The following is a 23,869-nucleotide window of genomic DNA, read 5'->3' as shown; positions in this document are numbered from 1 at the left end:
TCCCCACTCTTTGAATACTCTGGCCAAAAGACCTTGTCACTGACCTACTTCTGAACTATCTGTTTATATCCCCAGGATGTCTGCAAGTTCCTTAACTGTATCCCTTGAATCGTCGCTTCTGCATCTCCCTGATCAGCCCCCACCCCATCACCCTCTCATTTCTCATATCTTGCACTCCTGAACCTTTTCTTTCCTGTGTCTCCATAATACTCATTACGGTTAACATCCCATCTTACTCCTTAGCTGTGATGTTATCCCCATATTTTGCTAAATTCTTCTCTATTTCATGCTCTAAGGCACACAAGAATTGTGGGCAGATGAGTGAGATTGAGGCCAAGGTCCGCTACGTGAAGCTAGCCCGTTCCCTCAAGACTTATGGCGTCTCCTTCTTCCTGGTGAAGGTGGGTTACCAACCCTTCTCTGCCCTCCTTATTTCCTGCTCTTGCTCTTTCCTATCTCTCTGAAAGTCTCTGACCCTGCCTTTAGTCACATTTCCATCATTCCCTAAGAGTCCCATTTTCTATCCTGCTCTGACCTCATGCGAACCTGTCACCACCTCCCTACCACGTGATTTCCCTTGTCCTGAACCCATCTGTGGACACCCTAGTTTAGCCCTCTGGCCTCCTCAGTATCCCCGTGTGGTCAAGAGCTGGTCTGATCATTAGCCTCTTGTTCGACCTTTGACCTGTAACACCAGCATCAACCTCTGCCTCACAGGAAAAAATGAAAGGGAAGAACAAGCTAGTTCCCAGGCTTCTGGGCATCACTAAGGAGTGTGTGATGCGAGTAGACGAGAAGACCAAGGAGGTGATCCAGGAATGGAACCTCACCAACATCAAACGCTGGGCTGCCTCTCCCAAGAGCTTTACCCTGGTGAGTCTGGCTGCCAACCAGAAAGTGCTTTGGGATCTTCAGAGAAGGGGCAGCTGCAGAGGTCTTTCCCCCTCACTTGGGGAAGGTGCACTGAGCATGATTCTAGAAAAAAGAACTTTGGAACTGCTGTAGAAAGGTGGAGGTTAGAGTAGATGGAGAAACTTCCTTGTAGAGAGTAATGATGCTTAAATGGAACAGGTGATGGACTTATTCTTTAAAGTCAATAGCACAAAAATATAACCAGCAAGCTGAGATCACAGAAATAGAGTCCAGCGGCCTAATCATAGCTCACTGCAGCCTCAAACTCCTGGGCTCGAGCAATCTTGCCTCAGCCTCCTGAGTAGCTGGGACTGTAGGCATGTACCACCACACCTGGCTAATTTTTCCACTTCATGGGAATTCTTGGGGAGAAAAAAGAGAAAGGTGATAGAAAGACAGACCTCCCCTCTTTTAGCAGCAACCATAAACAATAGTTTTTTCCCCTCTGGCTTTATATTTTCGGGTTGTGAATTGAAAACTGATACCAACTTGATGAAATGTCCCAATGATAGAAATTAGAGTAAATGCCATTTTTCCATTTTGTGTATTGGTACCAACCTTCTAGTGTGATCATGTAATGACAAATGTTATGCCCTCCCAATTTTATCATTGGGGTAAACGTAAAAAAGATTTCCCAAATGGCATGCATTTGAAACTGTAGCATAAAAGCCATTCCTCAGAAATAAAACATTTCCGTATAAGGAAGAAAATAAAGAAATAGGAGGTTGAAGAAAGATGGGCATCTTCCTAAGGGCTGGCATGGGAAGGTACCCTCATCAGCTTGACCTTGGGCCTCCCATCCTACCCATTTCCATCCTGCGTAGATTCAGGCTTTCCTGCTGAGTGTCCCCCTGTCACCCTAGGATTTCGGGGATTACCAAGATGGCTACTATTCAGTACAGACGACTGAAGGGGAACAGATTGCACAGCTCATTGCTGGCTACATCGATATCATCCTTAAGAAGGTGAGCCTTCTCCATCTTCCCTTACCCTCTCCCTGAGCCAAGCCTTTAGAAATGGACACTCAGGTTCTGGAAAATGGCTGATTATGGAAAGAAGAGGCCATCTTTTCCCACTTCCCTCTTCTTTAACTGCCCCAACTCTCATTCTTTTTTTCTTCCTACAGAAAAAAAGCAAGGATCACTTTGGGCTGGAGGGAGACGAGGAGTCTACTATGCTGGAGGACTCTGTGTCCCCCAAAAAGTATGAAGGGAGTTGATCTGGCTCCATCCCTTGGGGATAGAAAAGGCAAAGCTGGACTTCAAGGACTGCTGGGGGGTGGGAAATCCTCAGGATGGTTCTTGAACTGGTCACAGGCTTTAATGAGACCTCACACACCTGCAAAGGTAGTGTGACTGGGTGGGAGGGGTAGAGAAGAGGAGTACTCTGAGTGCTCCACAGTCTGCCCCCTCTCTAGGTCAACAGTCCTTCAGCAGCAGTATAACCGGGTGGGGAAAGTGGAGCATGGCTCTGTGGCCCTGCCTGCCATCATGCGCTCTGGAGCCTCTGGTCCTGAGAATTTCCAGGTGGGCAGCATGCCCCCTGCCCAGCAGCAGATTACCAGTGGCCAGATGCACCGAGGACACATGCCTCCTTTGGTAAGAGTGCCCCTAATTCCACCCACCACAGTGCTCTTCTCCCACCCTCGGCTGGGCCTCACCGGGAATTAGGCAGTCTTTTGCCTTGTCCCTATTTGTATTCCTCTCTCCGGCCTCTGGTTCTGGTTTTACCTTCTCTTTCCTCTAAATGTTTCTTCCCCCTTGTGTTTTAGACTTCAGCCCAGCAGGCACTCACTGGCACCATCAACTCCAGCATGCAGGCTGTGCAGGCTGCCCAGGCCACCCTGGATGACTTTGACACTCTGCCCCCTCTCGGTCAGGATGCTGTGAGTATGGGATGGAGCAGAGGCTAGTGCTGCTGATGCTGGGACTCCAAGGGGTAGGGAGGATGGGATTAACCAAACCAGAGCAGATCCTGAGATTTTTTTCCTCTTTCTCTCAGGCCTCTAAGGCCTGGCGTAAGAACAAGATGGATGAATCAAAGCATGAGATCCACTCCCAGGTAGATGCTATCACAGCTGGTACTGCCTCCGTGGTGAATCTGACGGCAGGTAGGCTGGATGCCATCCTGTGTGTGTGTCTTGTGGAGGGGGAGTGCGAGCATGCACAAGCATGCATGTGACTGGCTCTGTGTGACTGTACCTTGACTCATTATGGAAGAGTCTGGTGTGTATGTCTCTCTCTCAGGACACGAGTGTGACTAATGGGTATGACAGTGTTCCTTCCCCAGCCCATCACCTAGCCTGCTCTGTCTCTCATGCTCCTCTTCTCCCTTTTCCCCTCAGGGGATCCTGCAGAGACAGACTATACTGCAGTGGGCTGTGCAGTCACCACTATCTCCTCCAACCTTACGGAGATGTCCCGAGGGGTGAAGCTGCTGGCCGCCCTGCTGGAGGATGAAGGCGGCAGTGGCCGGCCCCTGCTGCAGGCAGCAAAGGGCCTCGCGGGGGCAGTGTCAGAACTGCTGCGTAGTGCCCAGCCAGCTAGTGCTGAGGTCAGGGGCCACGGGGTTGGGGTGAGGGTGGAGACAGGGTTCAAGCCCATAGAGAAGGGGCAATCCAAGTTGCAGGATGAAAGTGTGGGACCTGTGGACCTATGAGACCCATAGGGGCTAGGCAGCTTCTGACTGGTGTTCACTCTCCACAGCCCCGTCAGAACCTGCTGCAAGCAGCTGGGAACGTGGGCCAGGCCAGTGGGGAGCTGTTGCAGCAAATTGGGGAAAGTGATACTGACCCCCAGTTCCAGGTTGGTGACTTACCCAACCCCCAGAACCCTAGTTTCTAGGAAGTAACCTCTGATCCTGAATCCAGCTCCTTGTCCCTGCTTCTGTGAATTGACCCCTCAAAACCAACCTGAACCTCTGTTTCCAGGGGATGACACTGGGAACCTCCAGTCTCTCTTTTAGGGGTGAGAATTCAGAACCCCTGAGTCCAAACTTAACCTGTCAGTGTACTCTTGGCCCTCACTGATGATATTCTTTAGTCTCTTGTCATCTCTTCCCTATCTTCCCTGTACATAGCCCTTGCCCTAACTTGAAGACATTTTGACACCCCAGTGCTTTAGACTATGCCACCCTGAGGACAGCATTACTCTAGTTCTCTCCCTTCCCCACCCCATGGCAATTTCCTCAGCTGACTTTTCATCCTGGATTTCCCATGCAGATATGTGCTCCCAGAGGGGCTGGGGTTCGATCTCCCCCCGATTCCCCTACGGTAACGGCCTCTGGCCTGGGCCTTCCCAGCTTTGTCCTCTCTGAGCCGCATACACTCGCTTCTGTACTTTTCCCCTGGCCTCCTGAGGGAGCAGAACTTGATGGGAGGTGGGGAGGCCTGGCAAAGGCAGGGTCTGAGAAATGGGATCAGGTAGGGTACTATAGGGACTTGCTCCCAAGATGCCAAGATGACCACTTCCACACCACGATTGAGACAAAATGGAGAGAGGAAGCTGGTGGGAGGGATCCTAAAAGGTACTTCCTCTCTCCATCCCATTGTAACAGCACTAACCCTTCCTCCCCATCATCGTCCGAGTGTATCCGCCTCACGCATTTCTCCTTTGGTGTAGGCTTTCTTTCTCTTGGTGTGGGTTTATTCCTCGGTGTGGGTTCCGTCCTGCTGGGCACTCAGGGCAGGGGTTGGGATTGGTTCTGGTTGCTTCTGCATACACTGTCCTCTGATTGGAGTCAATGGGAATAATGAAGCAGCTTATGCCTCTGAGAAGTATCTATGAATCCCAAGCCTTATCTCAGGTCATGCTAACTGCTGTTTTCTCACAGGACATGCTAATGCAACTTGCCAAGGCAGTGGCAAGTGCCGCAGCTGCCCTGGTCCTTAAGGCTAAGAGCGTGGCCCAGAGAACAGAGGATCCAGGGCTTCAGACCCAAGTTATTGCTGCAGCAACACAGTGTGCTCTGTCCACTTCCCAACTGGTGGCCTGCACCAAGGTGAGTCCCAAAGGTTGCTCTAGCCTGTGCCAAGGGGTGATAGTGCCACACACACGTGCACCTCTCATTTTATTCTTTCTTTATTCCTTGAGACCTCTCTCCAGAGACCTCATCACCCATACTGATGGGTGTTGTAGGCACCACAAACATTCCACCTCATTACTCCTTTCCCTTGCCCAAATCTCTGAGGCTCAGTTTGCCCACAGGTGGTGGCACCTACAATCAGCTCACCTGTCTGCCAAGAACAGCTGGTGGAGGCCGGACGACTGGTGGCCAAAGCTGTGGAGGGCTGCGTGTCTGCCTCCCAGGCAGCTACAGAGGATGGGCAGCTGTTGCGAGGGGTAGGAGCAGCAGCTACAGCTGTCACTCAGGCCCTGAACGAGCTGCTGCAGCACGTGAAGGCCCATGCCACAGGAGCTGGGCCTGCTGGCCGTTACGACCAGGCCACCGACACCATCCTTACTGTCACTGAGAACATCTTCAGCTCCATGGGTGATGCGGGTAAGGACAACCACTCCCAGGAAGACAGAGAACCCCAAAAAGGTTTCCCAAGCCTGTTGGACATAGCCTTGCAAACCCAACCACTTCTCCCCTAAGGACTCTACACAGTGTGGGCTTACCATCCACACAGCCAAAGGCTCATTGTTTAATCTCCCTGAAACCTCTGCTTCTCCATCTGCATGGTAGGAATTTAAGCTCCACTTTACCTTCCTTGGGGAGTTTAAAGAATATACCAAAGTATACACAAAAATATACGGGAAGTGGTGTGATTAAGAGATAGCCTTCCCAGGGGGAGGGGGGAAAGGGCATTTATTGAAACCTTAAAATCTGTATCCCCATAATATACCAAACAAAAGGCGGGGGAAAAAAAATAAAAATAAATCCACACACAAAAAAAAGAGATAGCCTTCCCTAATCCATCCCCTCCCTAAGCCTTCACAAAGAGTGTCTCATCTTCTCAAGACTATTTGCTGAAAATACCCACTGGAGACTGTCCTCTCTCCCATAAGTACCCATTGGGGAATCTGTTCTCCGAGATGCTAAACCTCAAAAATATAGCCCCAAAGAAATCACTAGAGAGCTTTTTCCAGTCTCTCTGTTGTCCCTAAAACACCCTATCTACCTTGTCTACACCACTTTCCCCCACCCTTGTCCCTGCCCTGACACCCTCTCACTGTCTCTGGCTCCTTCACCTGATTGTGCCCTGCACTCTCAGGGGAGATGGTGCGACAGGCCCGCATCCTGGCCCAAGCCACCTCTGACCTGGTCAATGCCATCAAGGCCGATGCTGAGGGGGAGAGTGATCTGGAGAACTCACGAAAGCTCTTAAGTGCTGCCAAGATCCTGGCTGATGCCACAGCCAAGATGGTGGAGGCTGCCAAGGTACAAAACTGCTGTGCACACCCCAGATCAGGCCCTGAAGGGAAGTAGAGAGGTCCAGATAGTCACCTTCATCTGATGGAGAGACCCAGGAAAATCAGAAATACAAAAAAATGAATATGGGGACACTCAGTAAGTAAATGAGGTCCACAGCTGCAGGCAGGTGGTGGCCCAGGCTTGGACCAGTGTGACTCCCAGAGTACTCTTAGACTGTGGCAGGCAGCCATATCCTTTTTCTTCCTTTAAGTCCAACGTCCGCTATCCTATTTTTCGCTATTTTGCTGCCACCACCTGCCTGAGATTCCCCTCCTTCCTGGTCTTTCCTGTGAACACACATAGGTATTCAGTCTCCAGGGTCTCTGCTGCTAGCAGTACAGGGAAAGACAAGGCAGTAGGATACCGAGACACAAGGGTGCAGAGGACCACCAGAAGGAAGCCCAAACGATTCCTCGGCCGCCTGGGCTCTGGGGCTCGTCAGTTTGTAGGAGTAAGCAGGTCCTGCGCTTTGGATTTCCTGAGATGCCTGCTCTAAATTAAGTCCTTTTCCCGGGGAGCCCACCTCACCCCTGCTCACCTGTGGTATCCTGTAGGAAGTGGGGAAGGAAACAAGACCCCTTCCCCAAGGAGGGGAGGAAGAAACAATTCCACCTCAAGGAGGGACTTCAGCTTCCCAGAGGGAATCCTGAGCTCCCAGAGGCTTACCCTGGTCTTCCTCAGGCAGCTCCTCTCCACAGTGATTACCTCTCCATGGGGCTGCTCAGAGATGACTTCAGGAAAACAAGTGAATTTTAAACAGAGTCTAGAGGGGTCAGAGAAGATCTGCAGGGAAGCTGGGTGATAACTCTTTCCACCTCTCTCAGGGAGCAGCTGCCCACCCCGACAGTGAGGAGCAGCAGCAGAGGCTTCGGGAGGCAGCTGAGGGGCTACGCATGGCCACCAACGCGGCTGCACAGAATGCCATCAAGAAGAAGCTGGTGCAGCGCCTGGAGGTGAGGCTGGAAAATTAACCAGCAGCAAGTGAGAGCATGGGGGCTGTGTAATGATGAACTGGGTGGGAGGTGTGGAGAGAGTCAGTTAATATTTCCTTGGGGGATGGCAAGGGCAAGGTAGGTAGGGAGTGGGCATGGGAGTGTCTGGGGCTTGTCCTGACTACTCTGTCCTCACAGCATGCAGCCAAGCAGGCTGCAGCCTCTGCCACACAGACCATCGCTGCAGCCCAACATGCAGCCTCCACCCCCAAAGCTTCTGCCGGCCCCCAGCCCCTGCTGGTGCAGAGCTGCAAGGTGAGACTCCATTAAGCATGTAGGGGTGGAAAGAGGGAGCCTTTCCCCCAGTCTGGGGAGGTGGCTCTTATGACATTTTTACCTACAGGCTGTGGCAGAGCAGATTCCACTGCTGGTGCAGGGCGTCCGAGGGAGCCAAGCGCAGCCTGACAGCCCCAGCGCTCAGCTAGCCCTCATTGCTGCCAGCCAGAGCTTCCTGCAGGCAAGGCACCCTCTCCCCACCTCTCAGAGCAGATTCTTCCCCTTTCTAAGACCCCTACATCTCCCAGAATTTGAATCTCTTCCAATAGCCTCTTTCCCAGGACTGAGCCCCAGTGCCTGCCATGTCCTGACTGTTGTCCATTCCTGTATCTGAGCCCAAAGGGAGGGTGGCACACTTCATCTGCCTGCCTATTCCCCAACAGCCAGGTGGAAAGATGGTGGCAGCCGCTAAGGCCTCAGTGCCAACAATTCAGGACCAGGCTTCGGCCATGCAGCTGAGTCAGTGTGCCAAGAACCTCGGCACTGCACTGGCTGAACTCCGTACTGCTGCCCAGAAGGTATGCAGCTCTGGCTTTGGAAGACGAGTGTGGAGTCCCAGTGTGGTGGGGAATCTGTACAGAATCACCTCAAACCGGGATGATTATATAAGTAGAGGCATCAGTAAGACACAGCAGGACCTTCTATACCCTGCTTCCCTTATCGTAGGCCCAGGAAGCATGTGGGCCTTTGGAGATGGATTCGGCACTGAGTGTGGTACAGAATCTGGAGAAGGACCTGCAGGAAGTGAAGGCAGCGGCCCGGGAGGGCAAGCTCAAACCCTTGCCTGGGGAGACAGTAAGTATTCTTACGATCTCATTCTTACTCAAATCCTAAAGTCTTCCATCCCAGCTGTGCCCCAGAGCTACTCAAACCTTCCTTTAAACTGCCAGTTGTCCCCAGGTACCTTCTCAAGTTCCCCCTCGTCACCTCCTTCCCCTGAGCCCGAGTCTTCCCCCTTCATCCTTAGATGGAGAAGTGTGCCCAGGACCTGGGCAACAGCACCAAAGCAGTGAGCTCCGCCATCGCCCAGCTGCTGGGAGAGGTTGCCCAGGGCAATGAGAATTATGCAGGTACGTAGGCAGAGGGCCAGCAATGGGGGTATGGTGAGGGAGGTGGGAAGGCAGAGCTGGATGAGGGACATCCAGGAGGGGAAATGCAGCTGACAGAGGAAGCCACTGGAATCAGGGCCTGGCAATGAAGGCACCCTTTCCCTTCCCTTCTACCTTTCCTTGTCTCCCCAGGTATCGCAGCTCGGGAAGTGGCAGGTGGGCTGCGGTCACTGGCTCAGGCCGCTAGGGGCGTAGCTGCGCTGACATCAGATCCTGCGGTGCAGGCCATTGTGCTTGACACAGCCAGTGATGTGCTGGACAAGGCCAGCAGCCTCATCGAGGAGGCAAAAAAGGCAGCTGGCCACCCAGGGGACCCTGAGAGCCAGCAGCGGCTTGCCCAGGTCAGCCATTACAAAAGGGTCACTCCCCCTCTCTCCCTCATGTCCCTTCCTAAGGCCCAGGGCCTCATGCACACTAACAGAGGGACGTCTTCTCAGATTGCTCTCTGGAGCACTTCTCTGGATTCTACCCTTGGTTCCCTCAGTCTTGGTAGAATGTCTCAGTTGGACTCTGGCATGGGCCTAGCTAAACAGCAAGCCTGGGGAAGTTTTTTTTTTTTTTTTTTTTTGAGACAGAGTCTCGCTTTGTTGTCCAGGCTAGAGTGAGTGCCGTGGCGTCAGCCTAGCTCACAGCAACCTCAAACTCCTGGGCTCGAGTGATCCTTCTGCCTCAGCCTCCCGAGTAGCTGGGACTACAGGCATGCGCCACCATGCCCAGCTAATTTTTTATATATATATATCAGTTGGCCAATTGATTTCTTTCTATTTATAGTAGAGACGGGGTCTCGCTCTTGCTCAGGCTGGTTTTGAACTCCTGACCTTGAGCAATCCGCCCGCCTCGGCCTCCCAAGAGCTAAGATTACAGGCGTGAGCCACAGCGCCCGGCCCAAGCCTGGGGAAGTTTAATCACTATCACTTGATACCCTAACCCCTCAGCCTGTTCACCCACAACACCCCGTTTCTTTTTTCACTTTCAGAGGCAGTAGAGCTAGTTACTTTCCATGTCCGATGTGTGGAGGGGACCTCCTAAATTGTTCACTTTAGCAACCCTGTCTCCATTCCCACTTCAGGTAGCTAAAGCAGTGACCCAGGCATTGAACCGCTGTGTCAGTTGCCTACCCGGCCAGCGAGATGTGGATAATGCCCTAAGAGCAGTCGGAGATGCCAGCAAGCGACTCCTGAGTGACAAGGTAGGAAGGCTGGGGAGCTGGAAGGGACACAGGAGTCAAAGAACTCCAAGCCTATCCTTCCCACCTCTAGTCTGCTCCTTTGAGCCTCACTACCCAGATTTGTCTCCTTTTACTACTCCCAGGCTATATGCCCACCCTCCCAGCTCTCTTTTACCAAATCTTCCTTTCATTATTCCCCATTCTTCCATCTGGCTCCTCTCTGACCATACAGCTTCCTCCCAGCACTGGGACATTTCAAGAAGCTCAGAGCCGGTTGAATGAAGCTGCTGCTGGGCTGAATCAGGCAGCCACTGAACTGGTGCAGGCCTCTCGGGGAACCCCACAGGACCTGGCTCGAGCCTCAGGTCGATTTGGACAGGACTTCAGCACCTTCCTGGAAGCTGGTGTGGAGATGGCAGGACAGGCTCCGGTATGAAGAGGCAGAGGGTCTGGTTGCATGGTCCCCATTGAGGGTTAAATAGGAGGTACCTGGGTGACCACAGAGTCCTAACCTGCTCCTGGCTCCTTGTCCTAGCAGTACTTGAGTGTCTGAGAAAGAAGATCCTTTTTAGAAACAGATAAGAAAGGACAGGACAATGTGTTGACCTTCTCACCTTCAACAGAGCCAGGAGGACCGAGCCCAGGTGGTGTCCAACTTGAAGGGCATCTCCATGTCTTCAAGCAAACTTCTTCTGGCTGCCAAGGCCCTATCCACAGACCCTGCTGCCCCCAACCTCAAGAGTCAACTGGCTGCAGCTGCCAGGTGAGTAGGAGCTGGGAAGCCCCGCCTAGAATGTGTGAGAGATACTGGGAAAGAGGCATTTCATGAGAGGTTCTGGCCTAGGAGCAGTTATAGGCAAAAGATAAATAGCTGGGGACTTCCCATGTACAAAGGACTCTGGAATGGTGACCTATTAACCCACCTTTCTGTCCCTCCCAGGGCAGTGACTGACAGCATCAATCAGCTCATCACCATGTGCACCCAGCAGGCACCTGGCCAGAAAGAGTGTGACAATGCCCTGCGGGAATTGGAGGTAGGCACTTGGTGGGCTGGTGGGGTAAAGGTTGAGGAAAGGGTTCTGGTTTGGGCTGAGGGAGGTGTCTTGGCTCTCACTTCACCCTCTGTGTATACAGACAGTCCGGGAACTCCTGGAGAACCCAGTCCAGCCCATCAATGACATGTCCTACTTTGGCTGCCTGGACAGTGTGATGGAGAACTCAAAGGCAAGTGTAGCCAGGAACTCAGGAGGGAAGAGGGCAGGAAGATGGAACTAATAAGATGCTGCTCTGAGGATATGCTCTGACTCTTCTGATATCCTCTGTTCTGTAGGTGCTGGGGGAAGCCATGACTGGCATCTCCCAGAATGCCAAGAATGGAAACCTGCCGGAGTTTGGGGAGGCCATTGCCACAGCCTCAAAAGCACTCTGCGGTTTCACCGAGGCAGCTGCACAGGTTATTTTCCTGAGATGGGTTCCTAAAACAGCCCTGCTTTCCCTACCCCATTTCCTCTCAGCATGTAGATAAATCAAGAAGTTTATGTTTACAAAGCCAACTCTATGGAAACTGGGTTCTTCCCCCTTTCTGAAATGGAGACATTTGTCAGAAATTATTGAGCACTAACAGTTCTGATCTCTGTAAACCCTGAACCCCAGGGGTTTGGTTATGATTACAGTGTCCAACCATGAGGCCTTCCTAGCCCTGGCTGTCTTGATATATACTAAATAACATACAGATTATTTTTTCCGTATAATCATTATTTTATTAAAATAGTATCAGTAACAAAATTTCCAGTTCCTTGAGTCATCACTTATCTTTGCCTTTTTCTACAATATGAAATATAAAACTACCTATTAGCTCTGAGAGTATTTTGCTTTGGTATATGAATCCTTAAACTAGCTTGAGAATTAGTCTCAGACTATTTCTCCCTGAAAGCCTACCATCCTATCCCTCAACCTCCTTGTTCCCTGTTACACTGGGTACCCTTCTCTATATGGCCTGACTTTTTAAAACCTCTTTGTTGTTTTTTTTGCTTGTTTTTCACTTATTTCTGGAAAAGGATAAAGAGGAAAAAGCAAAGCTACCATGTCTTAATTGAAGGATGAATCAAACATGATGGTCTTTCAGTCATAAAAATAGTTTTTTGGCAACTATTATACCTATCCTTTCCAAATCTCTGACACTTGGAGGTGCTGTAAATGTTAATTAGCCTAACAACCTTGATAGCATTAGAACTGTGTCTTTGAAAGAGGCTTTGCCTATCTGTGTGTGTGTTTATATATGGCTTTCAAACCTACAGTAAGCCATACTTTTTACCCTAAGACCCCAGACACACACACATCTAAATAGAAGTCTGGTCAAACCCTTGATGTATGACTTTCTTTTGTTTTTATTTTTTTAATCTTCTGAAATGCTTGAACATATTTAACAAAATGGGAGGTTTTTTTGTTTGTTCATTTTTAGTGTAAATATAGTTTGTTAATATACCTCCACTCATGTAGAACTCTGGAAAATAAACCCTGTTCTCTAAACTCATCTGCTCCCTTTTGTCCCTACTGTCACCATTCATTTTCCACCTGCAATCTTTATTCCTCACTCCCTTTTCTCTCCCCAGGCCGCATATCTGGTTGGCGTCTCTGACCCCAATAGCCAAGCTGGACAGCAAGGGCTGGTGGAGCCCACACAGTTTGCCCGAGCAAACCAGGCAATTCAGATGGCCTGTCAAAGTTTGGGGGAGCCTGGCTGTACCCAAGCCCAGGTAACTCAAGGGAACGGGACCACAGGCAAGTCTGGGAAAGGGTGGATCGGCTGCAAGGGGAAAGAGGGAGTTGCCACACATGCGAAGAGAGCAGGAACCCATCTCTAACCTTCCACATGCAGCTTCCCTTTGGGTAACTGTCTTCTGCTGTGTGTCTCATCATCCTTTCAGTTACTGCAGTCACAACTTCTCTATGGATGTCTGAGCTTAGTCTCCCTGTGGCCCAGGCTCCATTAGTGCGTATGTCTTTCATCTCCACCTACCCCAAATTTTGTTCATCTTTGAGTATCTCAGTGTCCTAAATTGTGACTTTTCAGGTGACTCTGTCTTTCCTATTTAGACTTCCAAGAGTATTGCTCTCCATCCCCCAACCCTAAAATGGCTCCTCCTTGGGTATGTACACTACCCTCGTCATGGCTCTTCCATGTCTCCTCAGGTGCTCTCTGCAGCCACCATTGTGGCCAAACACACCTCTGCACTGTGTAACAGCTGCCGCCTGGCTTCTGCCCGTACTGCCAATCCTACTGCCAAGCGCCAGTTTGTACAATCAGCCAAGGAGGTGGCCAACAGCACAGCTAATCTCGTCAAGACCATCAAGGTTCCCACCATTTGAATTCCCACTGTCTCCCTCACCTGTCTAATCTTCTCTCCCCAGTCTCTCAGTTACTCCCTAAAGACTTCTGCCAAATCCCATCTGCCTGAGCCCAAGCCGTTTCCTCTCCAGACTGATCTTCACCATCCTCTCCCACATCCTTCAAGTCCTGGGAGAGAGAGCTGGGGTGGGGGACTTCACCTCCTATGCCCCCCACACCTGCAGTCTGAGTCCTGAGGGCCCTTCTGTCACTTCCAGGCGCTAGATGGGGCATTCACAGAGGAGAACCGTGCCCAGTGCCGAGCAGCGACAGCACCTCTGCTGGAGGCTGTGGACAATCTGAGTGCCTTTGCATCCAATCCTGAGTTCTCCAGCATTCCTGCCCAGATCAGCCCTGAGGTGAGGCAACATGAAGGGAGAACTGATGGGCCAGCTTATCACCTCTTCTTCTGTGGAGTCATGAGACCTACCTCCCTGCCTCGCCTCTCCCCAGGGCCGGGCTGCCATGGAGCCAATTGTGATCTCTGCCAAGACAATGTTGGAAAGTGCTGGGGGACTAATCCAGACTGCCCGGGCCCTAGCAGTCAACCCCCGGGACCCCCCACGCTGGTCAGTGCTGGCTGGCCATTCCCGTACTGTCTCAGACTCCATCAAGAAGCTTATTACAAGCATGAGGTATTGAGGGGTGGAAACCTGGTGTGCCCAGGGCCACACGTGGTAGCAGAAGGGACGGGTGGGCACTGAGGTGTAGTCAGATGGAGAGTGTTGGGGATACAGGGGGCGATAGACTAGCCTTGTTTTAAGGGCATGTTCTTGGTGTTGGAGCCTGTGATGTGTCTGCAGGGACAAGGCTCCAGGGCAGCTGGAATGCGAGACGGCCATTGCAGCTCTGAACAGCTGTCTACGGGACCTAGACCAGGCTTCCCTTGCTGCAGTCAGCCAGCAGCTTGCTCCCCGTGAGGGAATCTCTAAAGAGGTGAGGGAAATAGGGTTATATGAAAGGTTGTGTCTGGGAAGAGAGATGTCAGACTCAAGGAAGGTGGGGGATCAGAGGATGGGCTTCATAGGGACATCAGAGGGCTGGGACCTCCCAATGAGGGTTAGGGAGTTCGGTATGGAAGAAGAGTTGGGGAGGTCTATGCAACCAGAGGGGCCCGTTGCTGGTCACAATGTCCACTTCCTCCCCAGGCCTTGCACACTCAGATGCTCACTGCAGTGCAGGAGATCTCCCATCTCATTGAGCCACTCGCCAGTGCTGCCCGGGCTGAAGCCTCCCAGCTAGGACACAAGGTACCTAGGGAGACACATGGGGAGTCCCAGGGGGCAGGGTGAGAGAGGAGACCTGACCCCCATTTCAACCCCTTGCCTCAGGTGTCCCAGATGGCCCAGTACTTTGAGCCACTCACTCTGGCTGCAGTGGGTGCTGCCTCAAAGACCCTGAGCCACCCGCAGCAGATGGCACTCCTGGACCAGACTAAAACATTGGCAGAGTCTGCCCTGCAGTTGCTGTACACCGCCAAGGAGGCTGGTGGTAACCCCAAGGTACTGAGGGTTGGGAGGGAGAGGCTGTTACTAGTAAGAGGCTGGATAAGCAGAAACAATAGCTCCAGTCACTCACTCTGCCCCACAGCAAGCAGCTCACACCCAGGAAGCCCTGGAGGAGGCTGTCCAGATGATGACAGAGGCTGTAGAGGACCTGACAACAACCCTCAACGAGGCAGCCAGTGCTGCTGGGGTTGTTGGTGGCATGGTGGACTCCATCACCCAGGCCATCAACCAGGTAAGAGGTTGGATGTCTTGGGGTACCTGTGGTCACTAAGGCTGCCCTGGACCAGGGGCCCAAGCACACAGGCAGAGACACTAACAGTCTTGCCCCTTTCCCATCTTTCCCCTCAGCTAGATGAAGGACCAATGGGTGAACCAGAGGGTTCCTTTGTGGATTACCAGACAACTATGGTGCGGACAGCCAAGGCCATTGCAGTCACTGTTCAGGAGATGGTGAGTTTGGGAGATTATCAGAGGACTGCCCTTGGAGAGCTGAGTTGGAATATAACTTCACTTCTTCCATTATCACCAGGTAACCAAGTCAAACACCAACCCTGAGGAACTGGGTCCTCTCGCTAACCAGTTGACCAGTGACTATGGCCGCCTGGCCTCACAGGCCAAACCTGCAGCTGTAGCGGCTGAAAATGAAGAGGTAAACATGGTGGCAGCTCTGAGCCTCCCCTGCCCTCACAGGAAATCCCAGTGGCATGCCCCCTGTTCTGTCATGTCAGCGTCTAGGATTGTCCCACCCTTACTCTCTCGTCTTTCACAGAAAGGGGAACACAGCGTTAGGGCCGCTCCACTAAAGAGTAATCAGGGCGCTGTGTGGGGACACAGGATCAAATCCTTCAGTCACAGGGATAAAGGGGATAGCTCAGAATCTCAAGAATTCCCAGTTCTGCCTCTCTGGCCTCTGCTGACCCTTATCCAGGCCTTTGGCTCCTTCTCTGCTATGCTGCAAGTCTATATTCCCTTGTTCTTTCTTGTTGCAAACCCATGAAGCTCTTCTTTCCCTAAGCTCCTGGCTTTTCAAGAAAGCAGGTAATTGGATCTTAGCAGGACACACCTAATCCCCAAACCCAAAACTCTCCACAGCCCCATATGGGCCAAATTGTAATCCCTGGTCCTCTGATTCAAATACCCAAGCATAAAGTGCTTCTCTCCCTCCTCCTCACTGTGCTTAACACGGTCCTCACCAGCTGGTGCCTACATGCTATTATTTACCATGTGTAGGAGGTGACCTCCTGCCTAAGGGATATGAAACTGAAAAAGTCTGTGTGCTAGGAACTTTCACAACTTTTAGTCTGTTATGCATATTTTTTCTACGTGCTTAGTGACTCCTCCAAACACAGTGGAGGTGCCCTGAGTGCCACTTGGAAAACCCATCTCCCTTTCCCTCTGCTCACAGATAGGTGCCCATATCAAGCACCGGGTACAGGAGCTGGGCCACGGCTGTTCTGCTCTGGTCACCAAGGCAGGGGCCCTGCAGTGCAGCCCCAGTGATGCCTACACCAAGAAGGAGCTCATAGAATGTGCTCGGAGAGTCTCTGAGAAGGTGACATGCTCATCCCTGCATACTGTGGGACTAGCTCCCCAAACCTGCAGTCTTTGCCACCCTCCTTCAGCCCTCTCCTCTTGTCCCTCCTCCAAGACATGGGTGACCTTTCCCTTCCACATGGCACCATGTGACTTTCCCTACCCCAGGTCTCCCACGTCCTAGCTGCGCTCCAGGCTGGGAATCGTGGCACCCAGGCCTGCATCACAGCAGCCAGTGCTGTGTCTGGTATCATTGCTGACCTCGACACCACCATCATGTTTGCTACTGCTGGCACTCTCAATCGCGAGGGCGCTGAAACATTTGCTGACCACCGGTAAGGCGGGAACCGGGCCTGATGGCTGCAGGCAGGTTGGCGCACGGGGCAGAAGAGGCAGGATACCATTAGCTCATTTGGGGAAGACCTGGATTGGGAGCCTTGGACAGCCTGGAGGGACTGGGGGGATTTGAGGAGAGATGACTAGGCTGGGCCCTCCTCAGGGAAGGCATTCTGAAGACTGCAAAGGTGCTGGTGGAGGACACCAAGGTCCTGGTACAGAATGCAGCTGGCAGCCAGGAGAAGTTGGCGCAGGCTGCCCAGTCCTCCGTGGCCACCATCACCCGCCTTGCTGATGTGGTCAAGCTGGGTGCAGCCAGCCTGGGAGCCGAGGACCCTGAGACCCAGGTATCTACCTGACATCCCTAATTCTGGCCAGAACTACTTCCTGTTCCCCTTCCTCCTCCCACAGACCAGTGCCACCTCTCTCCCCCTCTCAGGTGGTGCTGATCAATGCAGTGAAAGATGTAGCCAAGGCCCTGGGAGACCTCATCAGTGCCACGAAGGCTGCGGCTGGCAAAGTTGGGGATGACCCTGCTGTGTGGCAGCTCAAGAACTCTGCCAAGGTTGGAGGGAATGAGAACACCATGAGGAGGGAGGCAGATTAATGTGCTTCCTCTTGTTCCTTAAAATGATCCCTTCCCCACTCCCCTGATGCCCCCAGGTGATGGTGACCAACGTGACATCATTGCTCAAGACAGTGAAGGCTGTGGAAGATGAGGCCACCAAAGGCACGCGGGCCCTGGAGGCAACCACAGAACACATACGGCAGGAACTGGCGGTGAGCACAAGTCTAGGGCATCAGGGACTAGGGTCAGAGAGAGGGATAGTGGTGGACTGTGAGCCTGAACCTGTGCCTCACGTGTATTCACAGAAACATAAACAGTTAAACACTCTTCTGCCTCATGGCCCGACTTCTTAAGTGAGCCACACCCATGTCTTTCCCTCCCTCACCTGTTTACACCTTAGCGTTGGACACCTGTCTTTCACCACTCTCCTCCCACTCTCTCTAGTCACCAGTGGCCTATTAGTTGCCACATTAAGTGGCCTCTTCTTGGCCTTCATCCTCTTCAGAATTTGTAAAACATTAGACTCTGTTAACAAGCCTATCTTTGAAATCCTTTCTTCCTCTGCCTTTTTTTTTTTTCTTTCACCACAGGAGTCCAAATTGCATTCCTTTGGCTTTGACACTGGCTTTTCTCTTGCTTCTGGAACATCTCTTCAGCAGTCATCACTCAATCACCTTCAGCCTAGGAAACATAGAGGCCTTCCCAGAATCATACAGATAGCCGCCTTTCTCTGTTCTCTTCTCTGGCGAGTTTAACCACTTGCATTGTTATTCTCCAAAAGTTGACTTCCAGTTCCAAGGTTAGTTCTTTTCAACCGCCTGTTTGACATCACCACCTAGATGCAGGTGACATGGTACTTCCTATTAATGGGGGTAACAACCTCCTGGTCACGAAGAGTCCACCTCAGTCATCTTTGACTTTGCTGTCTTATTCACCACGTCCAGGCCACTGCCAAGTCCTTTCAGCTCCCCTTCTCCTCTCTTCCTCTGTTCCTCCCCCCGCAGTCCCACTGTCAGCACTCTGGGTCACTCTTCCAGTGGCTCTCCCACACTGGTTGCTATACCCATTTTCTGACAGGTCTCGTTGCTTTCAGTCTCTACTGTTCTCCTCTCCCCTACTCATCTTTCTAATTTCTAAATTCATCTTTCTGATGTTCTGATTTCACCTCTACTTGGAGACGTCCAAAGTGAAACTCTCCAGTTTGACTTTCTGCCTCCCAGATTGGTCCTTCCTGGTCTTCCCCAGCTCAGTAAATAGCACCTTTAGTAACTCAGGTCCTAAAGCCAGAAACCCAGCTTTTAATGTCTTAGACTTCTCTCTTTCTCCCCACATCTAGGCCCATCAGCAAGTCTTGTTAGCGCTCCCTTCAACTAGATTTCATTCTCCCCTTCTCCTGTCACCACCGCCTTGTCTGATCCGTCACCAGTCCTTATGTGGATTCAGGCAACAGTCTTTCTCTGATCAACAGTCTTTCTCTGATCTTCAACACTTGCCCCCTCTAATCCATCCTTTCTACACAGTAGCCAGAATTATCTTTTGAAAATATGAATTAGATTATGTTACTTAACTGCTTAAAGCCTGTCAGCGATGGCCCCTGCTGACTCCTCCAGTCTCATCTTATCTCACTCTTCTTTCTGTGCCCCGTCCCACTGGACTCTGCCAGTGCTGAGAACATGCCAACCTCTTGCCTGCTCCAGGTGCTTCCACTTGCTGTTCTCCAGCTTTTTGAACATTTTACTCCTTCCTTCTATTTCTTCAGACTTCGGTTTAAATCTCACCTCCTCTGAGAGACCTTCCCTGACCAGCTATCTGAAATAGGGACTCATTTATTTCTCATCACAGCACTTTCTTTATTTCCCTGTAATCCAAAACATAGTCGTTAGTTTTGCTGCTTGTTTACTTATGTATTGCCTGTTTCCAAAATTAGAACGTAAGCTCTGTGAGAGCAAGAACCTTATCTACCTGTTCCCCTTCGCATCCCTAGCACCTCGCACAGAATCCACCACCTAGCTGATCTTTAATGAACATGTGTGGATTGATCACATACATCAAAATATTTTTATGACTTTTATATACTATGTAAAATTCCAAGTTCCTGAATCTGATATCCAAGGCCCCAACAACCTTTTCTCCACCATTTCTATATTCTAGAACATTCCTTTTTACTATCCCACTGACATCTCAGATATTCATGTCCTAACATTTACCATGGTAAACAGGAGGGCCCTGTTTTCTACATCTCTTGAGACCCACCTTTGCCACTCACTCCTTCAAGTCTTCTTTCTATTTCAGGAATTAAAACCCAGCCAAAAGCTACTTCTTTAATTGCAAACAAACAAACAAACTCTCCCCAATCATTTTAGTCAGAAATGATGACCAGCTGCCTTCTGTTATATTCGCTGTGATGCATGAACATCTTGCAAGGACTTGACCTACAATAAGTACTCCAGGCCAGGCACGGTGGCTCACGCCTGTAATCCTAGCACTCTGGGAGGCTGAGGCGGGCGGATTGCTCGAGGTCAGGAGTTCGAAACCAGCCTGAGCAAGAGCGAGACCCCGTCTCTACTATCAATAAAAAAGAAATTAATTGGCCAACTAATATATATAGAAAAAATTAGCCGGGCATGGTGGCACATGCCTGTAGTCCCAGCTACTCGGGAGGCTGAGGCAAGAGGATCGCCTGAGCCCAGGAGTTTGAGGTTGCTGTGAGCAAGGCTGATGCCACGGCACTCACTCTAGCCTGGGCAACAGAGTGAGACTCTGTCTCAAAAAAATAAAAAATAAAAAATAAGTACTCCAGGAATGCTTGTTGAATGAACACACAGATGAATGAACCAGATCACACAAGTGCAGAGTATATACACTGTCTTACAATCTCAGTCACTGTCGAATCTTTTTTCTTGTCTTGCCCCACAGGTCTTCTGTTCCCCAGAGCCACCTGCCAAGACCTCTACCCCAGAAGATTTCATCCGAATGACCAAGGGTATCACCATGGCAACGGCCAAGGCTGTTGCTGCTGGCAATTCCTGTCGCCAGGAAGATGTCATTGCCACAGCCAATCTGAGCCGTCGTGCTATCGCAGATATGCTTCGGGCTTGTAAGGTAGAAATCCTAGTAGTGAAGCAGCTTTGGGGAAGAACATGGTGTGGGAGAAACTGTAGGGATTTGGGGGACCTGGAGCTCTTTGAGATCCTAAAGGTAACATATTACTCTGGGGGACAGGAAGCAGCTTACCACCCTGAAGTGGCACCTGAGGTGCGGCTTCGAGCCCTGCACTATGGCCGGGAATGTGCCAATGGCTACCTGGAACTCCTGGACCATGTGCTACTGGTAAGGGAGGGAGTTGCTGGCTCTTCATACCAGCCTCCCTGAATACACGGGCGTCTTCTTGCAAGCCTCAGACCCTGCTCTCTCATTTTTTGCTCCCTACCCACTATCTATTGCCCAAAACTGTTCTTGTTTCCAAGTCTCCCTTTCTCTGGGGCCCCACCATTCTTACTGTCTTTGGTACTCCCACTTACCTACTCCTCTTCCTCTTTTCTCCTCTCTTCCCACCTGACCACCCCCTTCTCTACCTTTGTCATCTCCTTCTTCTCATTTCATCATCCTCCTTGCTCCTTGCCAGCCGGTGAGTGATGCAGCCCCACCGTCTTCATGTGTGCAGTGTGATGCATGGAGTGTACTTGGATAGGCAGAATGATGTTTGAGGGCTGTAGGGTAGAGTGCTCCAGGGATGGGGGGTGGGGAGGCCATGGTCTGCCCTGTTTATAGATCAGCGTAGACCCTAAGATGTGATGTTCTTTGTCTCCTGCACCCCTCTTCCCCAGACCCTGCAGAAGCCAAGCCCAGAACTGAAGCAGCAATTGACAGGACACTCAAAGCGTGTGGCTGGTTCAGTCACTGAGCTCATCCAGGCTGCTGAGGCCATGAAGGGTGAGGGGTGACCAGGGGCAGGGAGGGAAGGAAAACCCCTGTCATGGTATGATCTCTGCTTCCTGGTTGGATGGCTCTGAGCTTGCCTATGCCTGTAGTTCCCCACTGGTGCTGAGGCCTAGTGACACTACCTTCTTGCTCTGCCTTAGCCTCTTTCTTCCCCCTTCAACCCATCAGGAACAGAATGGGTGGACCCAGAGGACCCCACAGTCATTGCTGAGAATGAGCTTCTGGGAGCTGCAGCTGCCATTGAGGCTGCAGCCAAAAAGCTAGAGCAGCTAAAGCCCCGGGCCAAGCCCAAGGTCAGTCCTGCCTGCTCCCTTCCTCTACCCTCATAATGGCAGGATGTTTTCACCTTCAGCCCCCTCTCTGACTTTGCATCTCTCTCTGTGACCTTTGTTTCTTTATTACAGGAGGCAGATGAGTCCTTGAATTTTGAGGAGCAGATACTGGAAGCTGCCAAGTCCATTGCAGCAGCCACCAGTGCACTGGTAAAGGCTGCATCAGCTGCCCAAAGAGAACTGGTGGCCCAAGGAAAGGTAAGTACTTAAATACCCAAAGGAATGGGGACAGGATGGCAGCTTTGTTGTGCATGCCCACACTGGTAGCCTGAGAGGATTTGAAGTGAGGAGAGCACAGTTCTCAGTATCTCTGCCTTCCTCCACAGGTGGGCGCCATTCCAGCCAATGCACTGGACGATGGTCAGTGGTCCCAGGGCCTCATTTCCGCTGTGAGTGTACAACACCCAGTAGGTCTCTCTGAGTTTGAGAGACTTGAGAAGGCTGGAGGGGGGTAGACCAGGGCAGGAGGTTGATTTTAATCTAACTCTCCTTGCTTTAGGCCCGTATGGTGGCTGCAGCCACCAACAATCTGTGTGAGGCAGCCAATGCAGCTGTACAAGGCCATGCCAGCCAGGAGAAGCTCATCTCATCAGCCAAGCAGGTAGCCGCCTCCACAGCCCAGCTCCTTGTGGCCTGCAAGGTCAAGGCTGACCAGGACTCTGAGGCAATGAAACGGCTTCAGGTGAGGAACCCTGACCCATCCCATTGTCCTTTGGGCTACACTGCTTTAAACTGTCACCCCTGAAATAACACGGTTCTATGAGGGAGTTGAGGGACTCTCTCCACTGGGACCCCACCTGAGTTCTTCAACTTACGCTACTATTTCTCGCCCAGGCTGCCGGCAACGCAGTGAAGCGAGCCTCAGATAACCTGGTGAAAGCAGCACAGAAGGCGGCAGCCTTTGAAGATCAGGAGAATGAGACAGTGGTGGTGAAGGAGAAGATGGTTGGGGGCATTGCCCAGGTGAGCTTCTGCCCAGACACTCTGAGGGACACTGTCAGGAGGACAGTCTTGTTGCCTGTGCTGGTCCCAACCACCCTATGCCCTTAATGAATGTACTTACTGAACTGAGTCCCTGATCTGCATCCCTCAGATCATCGCAGCACAGGAAGAGATGCTTCGGAAGGAACGAGAGCTGGAAGAGGCGCGGAAGAAGCTGGCCCAGATCCGGCAGCAACAGTACAAATTCCTGCCTTCAGAGCTGCGAGACGAGCACTAGGGAAACCGCTTCTATTTAACACAGAGCCAACCCAGAGACTGTGCCTGCCACTTACCAAAGCCTTCTGGGCTGTCAGGGCCCAACCTGCCCAACCCCAGCACTCCCCAAAGTGCCTGCCAAACCCCGGGCCTGGCCCTGCCCAGTCCCACTGCACATCCCCTATCCCCTTCCCAGCTCCAAGTGCCTTCAGCCCTAGGGCCTCCTAAGTGCCTGCCCGTCCCCAGAGTATTAACGCTCCAAGAGTATTATTAACGCTGCTGTACCTCAATCTGAACCTGCCAGGGCCCCAGCCCGCTCCACCCTGCCAGCAGCTTCCAGCCAGTCCCCACAGCCTCAACAGCTCTATGCATCCTTTTTTGATACTATTTGCCCCCATCCCCAGCTACCTATGTGGGCTGCAGGGTTGTAAGCCCTGAACAGGTCATCCTCCAATAAAGGTGATTCTGCCTACAACCTCTGCCTGGCTTCATGAGAAGATGGGAGAATCCTCCCAGGGCAGTGAGGGAGAGAATGGGATTGAGTCCTATCACCCAGCTTAATCTGGCTTGAAATGGGAGTAGGGGAGACTAGCAGTCTGCCCCCTGAGGTCCCTTCCTCTCCTTGTACCCAGACCCCTAAAGTTACCCTACTTGGGAAGCTGTGCCTGAGAAGTCGTACTACTGGTGTCCCCCACCTCACTGGCCAGCACCTAAGCATCACCAAGTGTCATATTCTGCTGCTGGGACAGCAGCTGCCACAACTCTATGGCTACAGGACACACTTCTTCATAACTACTGAGAATATGTGAACAAATCCAGTCTCCGGCCAAATTCAAATTTCAAAAACAGCTTTACTAAAAATAAGTCTGTAAGGTATAAGTGAGCCTAAGAGAATTATGGCCACAGAATTGGTTGAAGTCTTTAGCAAGCAAAAAATCCAACCTGAGGCTGCCTCTTGTGTAGGACAGCACTGGAAGGAAAGGAACAGGAAAAGCTTGATCTAAGTGTGAGGCTTTATATTAGAGGGCAGAACTCCCCTAGTGGCCAGGCAGGTGCTGGTAGCCCTGTTCCAGCAGCCCAGCTAATCTGGAGGGTCAGTGCAGGGAGGTGAGTGCTGTGTGCTTCCACTTCCTTCCGCATTCACCCCCCTCTGCCCACTGCATGGATTCTCTGGCATCCTCTTAAGTTGGCCA

The 23,869-nt window shown here is 51.6% G+C and overlaps 1 protein-coding gene across 3 annotated transcripts in view; it reads left to right on the top strand.

The window, feature by feature from the left end:
- Positions 1-23,151, top strand: part of TLN1 (talin 1) — a 32,598-nt gene extending 9,447 nt beyond the window's left edge. For 2 of the 3 annotated variants that reach the window (XM_076008838.1, XM_012770001.3), the window contains exons 9-58: positions 297-401; positions 718-873; positions 1,776-1,877; positions 2,039-2,115; positions 2,330-2,510; positions 2,684-2,797; positions 2,914-3,022; positions 3,257-3,465; positions 3,618-3,716; positions 4,133-4,183; positions 4,744-4,911; positions 5,118-5,412; positions 6,128-6,294; positions 7,152-7,280; positions 7,458-7,574; positions 7,663-7,776; positions 7,979-8,113; positions 8,262-8,390; positions 8,563-8,665; positions 8,837-9,045; positions 9,774-9,893; positions 10,105-10,302; positions 10,496-10,635; positions 10,813-10,906; positions 11,007-11,096; positions 11,203-11,325; positions 12,485-12,628; positions 13,065-13,226; positions 13,479-13,619; positions 13,714-13,895; positions 14,064-14,196; positions 14,409-14,510; positions 14,592-14,762; positions 14,851-15,000; positions 15,117-15,218; positions 15,298-15,417; positions 16,174-16,320; positions 16,470-16,636; positions 16,801-16,984; positions 17,077-17,202; positions 17,301-17,417; positions 20,122-20,307; positions 20,428-20,535; positions 21,033-21,138; positions 21,316-21,440; positions 21,552-21,677; positions 21,806-21,868; positions 21,979-22,161; positions 22,314-22,442; positions 22,573-23,151. In XM_076008838.1, coding sequence (XP_075864953.1) covers positions 297-401; positions 718-873; positions 1,776-1,877; positions 2,039-2,115; positions 2,330-2,510; positions 2,684-2,797; positions 2,914-3,022; positions 3,257-3,465; positions 3,618-3,716; positions 4,133-4,183; positions 4,744-4,911; positions 5,118-5,412; positions 6,128-6,294; positions 7,152-7,280; positions 7,458-7,574; positions 7,663-7,776; positions 7,979-8,113; positions 8,262-8,390; positions 8,563-8,665; positions 8,837-9,045; positions 9,774-9,893; positions 10,105-10,302; positions 10,496-10,635; positions 10,813-10,906; positions 11,007-11,096; positions 11,203-11,325; positions 12,485-12,628; positions 13,065-13,226; positions 13,479-13,619; positions 13,714-13,895; positions 14,064-14,196; positions 14,409-14,510; positions 14,592-14,762; positions 14,851-15,000; positions 15,117-15,218; positions 15,298-15,417; positions 16,174-16,320; positions 16,470-16,636; positions 16,801-16,984; positions 17,077-17,202; positions 17,301-17,417; positions 20,122-20,307; positions 20,428-20,535; positions 21,033-21,138; positions 21,316-21,440; positions 21,552-21,677; positions 21,806-21,868; positions 21,979-22,161; positions 22,314-22,442; positions 22,573-22,698 — 6,834 coding nt within the window. In that variant the 3' untranslated portion in view covers positions 22,699-23,151. The remainder of the gene's footprint in view (positions 1-296; positions 402-717; positions 874-1,775; positions 1,878-2,038; positions 2,116-2,329; positions 2,511-2,683; positions 2,798-2,913; positions 3,023-3,256; positions 3,466-3,617; positions 3,717-4,132; positions 4,184-4,743; positions 4,912-5,117; positions 5,413-6,127; positions 6,295-7,151; positions 7,281-7,457; positions 7,575-7,662; positions 7,777-7,978; positions 8,114-8,261; positions 8,391-8,562; positions 8,666-8,836; positions 9,046-9,773; positions 9,894-10,104; positions 10,303-10,495; positions 10,636-10,812; positions 10,907-11,006; positions 11,097-11,202; positions 11,326-12,484; positions 12,629-13,064; positions 13,227-13,478; positions 13,620-13,713; positions 13,896-14,063; positions 14,197-14,408; positions 14,511-14,591; positions 14,763-14,850; positions 15,001-15,116; positions 15,219-15,297; positions 15,418-16,173; positions 16,321-16,469; positions 16,637-16,800; positions 16,985-17,076; positions 17,203-17,300; positions 17,418-20,121; positions 20,308-20,427; positions 20,536-21,032; positions 21,139-21,315; positions 21,441-21,551; positions 21,678-21,805; positions 21,869-21,978; positions 22,162-22,313; positions 22,443-22,572) is intronic. The other variant, XM_012770003.3, reaches the window with a different exon arrangement.
- Positions 23,152-23,869: the final 718 nt, after the last annotated feature.

Source organism: Microcebus murinus, chromosome 12 (assembly GCF_040939455.1).
Source record: "Microcebus murinus isolate Inina chromosome 12, M.murinus_Inina_mat1.0, whole genome shotgun sequence".
NCBI classification, from domain to species: domain Eukaryota; kingdom Metazoa; phylum Chordata; class Mammalia; order Primates; family Cheirogaleidae; genus Microcebus; species Microcebus murinus.
The sequence above is the reverse complement of the archived record's forward strand: the minus strand, read 5'-3'. Positions and strand labels throughout refer to the sequence as shown.